The sequence below is a fragment of the Otolemur garnettii genome, unplaced genomic scaffold (assembly GCF_000181295.1).
Source record: "Otolemur garnettii isolate 467f Iridium unplaced genomic scaffold, OtoGar3 scaffold00032, whole genome shotgun sequence".
NCBI lineage: Eukaryota > Metazoa > Chordata > Mammalia > Primates > Galagidae > Otolemur > Otolemur garnettii.
This window is the reverse complement of record NW_003852427.1, coordinates 3,190,916-3,200,227: the sequence shown is the minus strand read 5'-3', so window position 1 is coordinate 3,200,227 and position 9,312 is coordinate 3,190,916. Positions and strand designations below refer to the sequence as shown.

Here is a 9,312-nt window from a genome sequence, read left to right as displayed (position 1 = left end):
GGCTGGGGATTTGAACCCGCCACCTTGGGTGTATGTGGCTGGCGCCTTAGCCGCTTGAGCCACAGGCGCCGAGCCAAGGTATAGTTTCTTAAAAAATACTACATAAACTAAGGAAATTCTTTCTAAAATAGTCACCTCTCTTATGTATCCAGTGATTAAGGAATCACGTTGATTATTTTCTGCTTTAATTAGTATTTGTCAATTCTGAGTTTTAAAACTCTGAGCTTTTGAGCTTTAGAAAGGGAATGCAATACTTTTTGTTCATGATAGTGGTCTGAATTCAACATTTTCTCCCTTCCCTCAAATAAAATCTGCTTAAATTAACAATAAGGAAGTTTTTATAAAGTGGAATAAATTGGCAAAAGCATGAAAACAGGAGGGGAGCACATCAGAGGACTAAAGGTTTTAAAAAGAGACTGGAAATTAGGTTTGTAAAGTAGAATGAATCAGACCCAAAAATAAACTGTAGCAAAGAAGCCACATCCCCAAGGAATTTTGCAATAACAGAAGGCTGTAGCGCTGTAGCACAGATGGTAACTTCCTTCCCATAACAGAGTGATTGACTGATATGGAGAACAGGAACGAGAAGGGAAAGAGATATCAAGACGTTTGATTCAAGAATTACCTGTGCATGGGCTGCTTGAGTTGGTGTTTGTCTGAGACAGAAGCTATAACAATACTCTAGAGAAAGGACATGATCTATTTCAAAGAAGTCAGGGCTTCAGCATGAGGGCAAGTGCCTCAAATTTTCCATAGTTCCCCCCTGGTTTTTTTTTGGGTGGGATTTTTTTTTTGAGTGTGGGATTTGGGTGATCAGCCAACTTGTCTGTCAGCCTGCTGATTCCTGAAATGAGGCCTATTTGCTAGTGTGTTAGTGATTGCAAGCAACCCATCACTCGTGGAGAGGCCAGAATTAACCAAAGCCGAGGAGTCAGGCAGGCTTGTCCTTTCATTCATAAATGTGAGTAGCCATATGCTTGGCACTCCTAGCACAGTGGTTACAGCGCCAGCCACATGCACCAAGTCTGGCATGTTCAAACCCAGACCAGGCCAACTAAACAACAAGAACAACTGCAACAAAAAATAGCCAGGTGTTGTGGCGGGCACATGTCGTCCCAGCAGCTACTTGGGAGGCTGAGGCAAGATCAATGACACCATGGCACTCTACTGAGGGCAACATAGTGAAACTCTGTCTCAAAAAAAAAAAGTGAGTAGACATTCAAGGGAAATACAGCACAGGACAAAAGTATCACAAGTTGGGTTGACACTCTGCTGAACTTAGAATCATGCGCCCATTAAAATATTTCTTGCAGTTAGAAAGTGATTTATAATAAGTAAAACAAAAAAAGCAGCTTATAGCTTTAAAAGAAGAAGATTCTCAATGTTGTGTGTGGTATGGAAAGCCACAGTTACTTGTTTTTGCAGGTTTTTCAAATCTGAAACATATCCACATTTAATAATATGAGCTTTTTCTTCTTTTAAAGATTTGCTCTATACCAGTATCTATAAACATCTATAAAAATTTTTTCCTACAGAATGATTCTGAGCCACACTAATCTCTGTGGAATGTACACATTTGGAATGATTTTTGGAGAAAAGTGAATAGCTTTTCCAAAATGGAAAAGGGAAAACCTACTAAAATTCTATCCAACATTACTGTAACTGAGTTTACAGAAACCAAAATAGTCATGTCTGGAAAATAAGGTTGTATCTTACAGTATATGAACGTGTTAACAATATGTGTCTTTAGCTACTGAGACTTGATGACTTTTTCTTTATGCTTTTACGTATTTTTCAAATTTTCCATAATGAGAAAAACAAGCTCCATTTAAAATATTCTTTTTTTTTTTTTCATTTAAAATATTCTAATGGTCTTTTGAAAGATTGAATATCATAAACTGAGAGTATAACTCATCATCTATGAAAATATTAAAAGTTAATTCTTCCTATTACAAATGGATAAGGAATCCTAAAAATAGCATGGAAAACAGGAACTAGCAACATATATTAAGAACACACCTTTAACATAATGGTAACATTAATCAGACTTTCCTACTGAGTCTCACAATGTACTGGGAAAGCTCTGTTGCTTCTTTCTGTTAGACTTGAATTTAAAGTGAAAAATATATGTTGCTCAATCAACATTCTCCAAATTAATATCTCAACCAGTGAATAAATAAGTAGTATGTTGATGGTGATATTTTGGGAAGATTGACCAGATACCAAGCATATTTTCTGCTTTTGTCTTTTACCCACAAAATACGTTTCTTACTTTAATAACTAAAGAAAGAGTTTTTGCAGTGAGGTTATTTATTTACTTACTTATTTATTTTGGAGACAATATCTCACTCTGTTGCCCTGGGTAGAGTGCTGTGGCATCATAGCTCACAGCAACCTCAAACTCTTGAGCTCAAGCTATCCCCTTGCCTCAGCCTCCCAAGTAGCCGGAACTGCATGTGGAGGTATTTCATTTAATTCTGAGTCCTACCATGCAACACATAAACTTTGAAAATATCTAAGTGGAGAAACTTTAGAACCTTAAGTATTAAATACTACAAGTTTTAAAACAATCATATGAATGTTGACATGATTTAATTTCTCCAAACTGTAGTATGATAAAGAGGTAGTCAGAGGCGAGGAAATGGTAAGTTTATTGCATGCTTCTTATTAAACACAGTAGTCTTGCCTGTTTCCACGGAAGTATGAGGAATAGAAACAATAAACAAAGCCAAACAGGAAAGCTTCCAATTTAACTGACTTCCAGGCAGAAATGACAAGAGCTATTCATCCTGGTGCCTTTGAAAGAGCAGACCTTTTCCATCTAGAAGTTTTCACTAAATACAGAAGTACTCTAGACTAGCCGTGTGTCAACGAAAGGACCATTTTATACGTTGCTTATATGAGTGTACATTGGTAGAACAGTTTCAGAAAATGATTTTATAATATGTATTAAGAGTTTTGATGATGTTCATAGGCTTTAATCCAGAAATTCTACTAGCCTAAGGATATAAAAAATAATAGGTACAGAGATGCTATAATAGTAAAATATAGAAGAATGCCATGATAGGCCAATATTTTCATTCTATCCTGATGATTCTTTTAGTCATACAAATTAGCAGTTGTTATTGTTTTATCTGGCTAGTTTTCAACTTTAGATTTACCCACATGTTTATCATTTTATTTATTTACTATTCCTTCTTGAAACTCAGATGTTTCTTCTAGGATCAAGTTTCTTTATTGAGAATGTGCTAGTAAATTTTACTTTTATTTTTATTTCTTTCTGTTTTTCTCTTTTTTTCTTTTAAGGGGGGAAGTAATGACTTTATTTATTGATTGATTACATTTTTATTTTGTCCGGATTCTTGAAAGATAGTTTTTGTTTGCTTGTTTTGTTTTGTTTTGTGACAGTCTCACTTTCTTGCTTCTGGTAGAGTGCCATAGCAGCATAGCTCAGAGCAACCTCAAACCCTTGGGCTCAAGTGATTCTTTTGTCTCAGCCTCCCAAGTAGCAGGGACTACAGGTGCCTGCCACAATGCCTGGCTATTTTTTTTAGAGACCAGGTCTCACTCTTGGTCAGGCTGGTCTCAAGCTCCTGAGCTCAGCTGATCCACCTGCCTCGGCCTTCCAAAATGCTAGGATTACAGGCATGAGCCACCACACCTGGGCCTTGAAGGATAGTTTTATCGGCTATATAATTATAAGTTGACAGTTATTTTATCTGAGCCATTGAAGATAATACTCCAATGATTTCAGTCTTCAAATTGCAGGAAGTCAGCTATAAATCTTGACAGTTGCTTAATTGTAGGTAATATTTTTTCATCTCCTCTTTCTCATTTTAATAGGTTTTTTTCCTCTTTGTTCTTCAGTTTTACTGTGCTCTGGATTCACTGTGCTTTCTAAACTTGAAGATTAGTGTTAGTCTTGTATCAGTTTGAAAACTTCTTGGAATAATTTTTCCAAAAATTGCCTCTCTCCTCATTCCTTTCTTCTAGGGCTCCAATTAGACTTATATCTTCTCTCAGAGCATTCTTCAAATTTAATATTTTTTTTTTAGCTATATCTAATCTACTTTTCAATCATCCACAGAACAGTACTTCTCAAGTTTTGAAATGAGTTAGAATTGCTTAGAGAGCTAGTAAAGGGCACACAAGCGCAGGCTCATTGAAGTAGGCTATACTGAGGCCCCTTACCAAGAGATTTAAGTTTTATTACTATGATTTTCATTTCAAGTTGCATTCAGTTCTTTTTCAAATTTGCCTGGTTGCTTTTGGTAATTCTTTGTCCTGCTTTTAATTTCTTCCTTTATTCTTGAAAACTATTGAATATAAATATTTTACAGTCTGTGTCTAACCGTTATTGTCTTTAGGAAATATGATTCTGTTTTGTTGAATCGTTGTTTTTGCTAATTTTAATTAATGGTGGGTAGTTTCCTTGAGTGATAAGTAATTTTTCATTCTGAACTTCATGTTCTTTGGAATGAAATTTTATCACTGGGGTTATTTAAGGCTTTTGTTTAAAGGTCTTTCCTCCAGAGAGAATTTGCTTTTGTTTCTGGCAGGTACTTACAGGCAATATTGCCAGGTATTTTGTAAACTTAAATTTTGGCTTGAGCTTGTAGGGCTCCACAGATCTGTGAATTCAGTTCCAAATATGGGTAAAGGCAGGCTTCAGATTAGAAATGATTCTGGAACTAAGACCTATGTATAGGCCTATGTTCCCATGGTCTACCTATGAGGGTTGGGGTTTGTTTGGTTCAGACTTTTTCTGGGTTTTTCCACTTAGGTTTTACCCATCAGGCATCCTAGCTTTGGAAGTGATCTCTGATCCTCCCACTCTCTGTGTTTGCATTATTTAATTGTAACTCCTGACCCCTGCTACTGTGGCCCTTTAAATCCTAGGGTCTAGTCCAACAGAAATCAGCCTCTATCCCCTAGACCAGTGGTTCCCAACCTTCCTAATGCCACGACCCTTTAATACAGTTCCTCATGTTGTGGTGACCCCAAACCATAAAATTATTTTCGTTGCTACTTCATAACTGTAATTTTGCTACTGTTATGAATCTGATAAACATCTGATATGCAGGATGTATTTTCATTGTTGCAAAGGGGTCGAGACCCACAGGTTGAGAACTGCTATCCTAGACAAACTTGGCTCTAGTCTTTGCTCACCCTTGAAGAGCCAGGTGTTTTTATTCCTGGCCTCTGAGGATTTCCTTATTTTCCTCCCAGTACAGGTGTGCATTGATAAATTTAAACTAGCATTTTATGTGTGTGTGTGAGACAAAGTCTCATTCTGTCCCCTTAGGTAGAGTGCTATGGCACCATCATAATTCTTAGGGCTGAAGAGATCCTCTTGCCCCAACCTCCCAAATAGCTAGGACTACAGGCACCTGCTGTGACACCCAGCTCATGTTTTTTATTTTTAGTAGAGATGTGTTCTAACTCTTACTTGGGCTGGACTAATACTCCTAATCTCAAGCAATCCACCTATGTCACCTCCCAGACATAGGTTTACAGGCGTAATCCTATGATTTTTGCTAGGATTACAGGCAAAAATGAGCCATCTCACCTGGCCCAATTTTACCTAGCATTTTTACTTGAGGGGTTTCTGTGACCATCTAACAGGGGTGTCCAACCCCTCTTTTTTGCTGTACAGTGGAAGAATAAGCATTGTCTTGGGCCATGCATTAAATACACAAACACTAACAAAACCTGATGAGCAAAGAAAAAGGTCTGTGCATACTTTTTGTGATATTTGACACCACAGATAAGCAAAACAGTCTTCAAATAATCTGTATGTGGCTGGTGGGCTGCAGGTTGGATACCTCTGATTGTGACATATGACTGGCAGTGGAACATTGAACTCTTGGTATAAGATTTTGGAAATCGGTGGCGCCTGTGGCTCAAGTGGCTAAGGTGCCAGCCACATACACTAGAGCTGGTGGGTTTGAATCCAGCCTGGGCCCACCAAACAACAATGACAACTACAACCAAAAAATAGCCAGGCATTGTGGCGGGCGCCTGTAATCCTAGCTCCTTAGGAAGCTGAGACAAGAGAATCACTTAAGCCCGGGAGTTGGAGGTTGCTGTGAGCTGTGATGCCACAACACTTTACCCACAGTAATAGCTTGAGGCTCTGTCTCAAAAAAAAAAAAAGGGCAGCTCCTGTGGCTCAAGGAGTAGGGCGCTGGCTCCATATATCAGAGGTGGCAAGTTCAAAGTTCAAATACCCAGCCCTGTCCAAAAGCTGCAAAAAAAAAGACAGAATTTAGAAATCAACTATCTAATACTAAGGCAGCATAATTTTGTGATTAGCAAGTTTTTAAAAATTTTTTGTGTTTAAAAGATTTAGTATTGATTTAATTACAGCCAAAAAAGCTTCTTCACCTAAAAATGTTTTCTTTGGATATTAGTAGTTTATGACATCATTTAATTTATATTAAACTTAGGTAATGGAAATTTATTTCTTCTCTTATTTTAAGGAAGTAATTGAGTTTTATGTTCAAAATGAAAATTCAGTGGACAAATGGAGAAAACCTTTAGTGCTTGATAAACTTAAGGTAAGAAAAATAAGAAAATCTTGAACATTGGAACACTCATATGCAAGTGTTTTCTGAGACCTTAGATCTTAGTTTTGCTGTTGTTATGTTTGTGAAGGATAGTTACATCCATGATAACTTTTTCATTAGAAAGTTAAAAATAGACTCTATAACTTACAGATTAGGCTACCTAGTTTTCTATACATGGTATGTGATGAAGGCAGCCTCTTATACCTTTTCAAAGGGAAAAAAAATGTCATCGAAACTACTGATTATTAGCCATTGCCAGATTGAGAGGGAAGTCAGGACCGGATTAATCCAAATTTCATGTTTTTAAACCTTAATAGCAATTCAGGAATGAAATTGAAATGCATAAAGTAGTGTATTTGTGTAATTATACTCAATTGTGAGGGATTTTAAAGTAGTTCTGATTCAATAAGAAGTTCTCAAGTAACAAATTTAATTTTTCAGCCAAGTCCAGGCCAGCTTGGAGGAAAAGGTATTTCTTTCACAGCTAAGAAACTTGATTCATATGAATTAGTAACCACTTAGTTTTACACAATGTAGGATAGTGAAATAACTCTGTAAGTGTTTTTAAATTTCAAAAAGCATAAATGTCAGTGTTTTAAGAAATAAATTGCTTTCGGTCATGGTAAATTATGATCACTCTGGTGTGTTCATCACCTTGACAGGAAATGGCTAAAGCAGAGGGCCTCTGGAACTTGTTTTTGCCAGCTGTAAGCGGTCTCAGCCAGGTGGACTATGCCTTGATTGCTGAAGAAACAGGAAAATGCTTTTTTGCTCCAGATGTGTTTAACTGCCAAGCACCAGGTTACCATATTAATTAAAAACAATTTTCTCTAATATATTAAGCAGTGTTTAAAATTTCTCTATACAACAAGAAAGGTTTCTTTTACAGTCATTGATTTATAAATTTGGTCATCATTTTACTTTTCATTTACTTTGATTTAAATATAAAAATAGATTTGAAGTTCTCATTGAACTATTCTTTTGTTAAACATCCTCATATTAAGTATATTGGTGAATTAGAAGTAGCCATCAAAGGGGCTGGAAATACAAGGATTCTGTTTCTGATTAGGGATTGGAGATGTGTGTGGCTAGTTGGAATGGATAGAGAATTCTAAATCTTTTATGTAGTCTCATTGTCTCTCCATTCATGCACCAATTTTTTATTGATTACCTGCTATCTGCCAAGCACTGTTCTGGATTCTTGCAATGATATATTAGTGTGTAAAATACATAGTGATGCCTGCCTTTAAGGATCTAATTCTAACACTGGGAGATGAAAATTAACAGTAAGCATAATAATAAGAATATAATAAGTTTGAAGATGCAAAGTGCTTTGAAAAAGAAAACAGAGCAGGTAGGAGAGCTCTGGAATACAAATTGCAATTTAAAATAGAATGATCAGAATAGGCCTCATTGAGAAAATGACACTGATAGACTTAAAGATAGATTACGTTAACCGTGCTGATATCTGGAGGAAGGGAACAGCAAAGGGAACAGAACACGCAAATCTAAGGCAAGAATGTGATTTGTGTATCTCGGGAGTAGCCAAGAAGGTCAGTGTGTCTAGCAGAATACAAGTAGAGGAGATCAGAAAAGAAAGACCTTATAGGGCAAGTAAGGGCTTGTATAAGGAACCTTCGAGGATTTTCAGCAGAGCAGTAGCAAAAGATAGATGACAGTGGTTTAGACTGGGGTAGGATCATTTGGAAGGAATTGTTGAAAATAAAAAAAAAAAGGATTAAAATGGACTAGGGTAGCAACAGTGGAATAAATGATTAAGTGGCAGGATTCTAAGTACGTTTTGAAGACCGAGCCGAGAGAATTTTCTGATTGGATATGGGGTATTAATGGAAGGGTCAAGTATGCCTCTAAGGACTTTGATGTGAAAAAATTGGAAAGATGAAGGAAAGAGGCCAAGTTTCCTTAAAGTAAAATGGAAGGAGTAAACTGGAATGTAGTCTACAGGAGGTGTGTTTCAAACCTGGATTTGTGGAAGAAGCTCTTAAGGAACTTATTAAAATGTATATTCCCAGGCTCCATCCCTAGAGATTCTGATTTAGTATATCTAAAGTAGACCCTGGGAATGACTGTCCTTTTTTCCAGATTACTCTGGTTTTTCTGATGCTACCAGTCAAGGACTTGCACTTGATTTGTGGTGGGATGATTATGGGATGATACCCTGAAGTGTCCCTGCACAAGCTGGGCCTCGATGCCTTTGTGTTTATTGTATGGCCTTGATGCTAAAGCTTTCCTCAGAAGATTTAATTTAGGCTTAAGGTGTCAAAAGAGTAGGGCGGTGCCTCTGGTTCATGGGTAGGGTGCCGGCCTCATATACTGAGGGTAGCAGGTTTGAACCCAGCCCCGGCCAGCTAAAACAGCAATGAGAATTGCAACAAAAAATAGCTGGGTGTTGTGGTAGATGCCTGTAGTCCCAGCTACGTGGGAGGCTGAGGCAAGAGAATCACTTAAGCCCAAGAGTTGGAAGTTGATGTGAGCTGAGACGCCACAGCACTCTACCCAGAGTGACATAGTGAGACGCTGTTTCAAAAAATAAATAAATAAATAAATAAAGGTGCCAAAAAGAGATATATGGGATTATATTAGACATCTGAGAGAAAATCACTCTGGATTTAGCAAAGTGGTTCCACACTGGGCTTTGGCTCACTCATTTCATTGGCACTATTAATTTCCAGTTCAATTTTTTACCACTCACATACTCCCCAGTTCTTATTTATTTTGGCCG

At 37.2% G+C, this 9,312-nt stretch overlaps 1 protein-coding gene across 1 annotated transcript in view; it reads left to right on the top strand.

Annotated features, from left to right (window-relative positions):
• Nucleotides 1-9,312, top strand: part of ACAD11 (acyl-CoA dehydrogenase family member 11) — an 82,484-nt gene that overhangs the window by 27,787 nt on the left and 45,385 nt on the right. Inside the window, exons 10-11 of the mRNA XM_023513069.1 lie at nucleotides 6,483-6,560; nucleotides 7,232-7,370. Coding sequence (XP_023368837.1) covers nucleotides 6,483-6,560; nucleotides 7,232-7,370 — 217 coding nt within the window. The remainder of the gene's footprint in view (nucleotides 1-6,482; nucleotides 6,561-7,231; nucleotides 7,371-9,312) is intronic.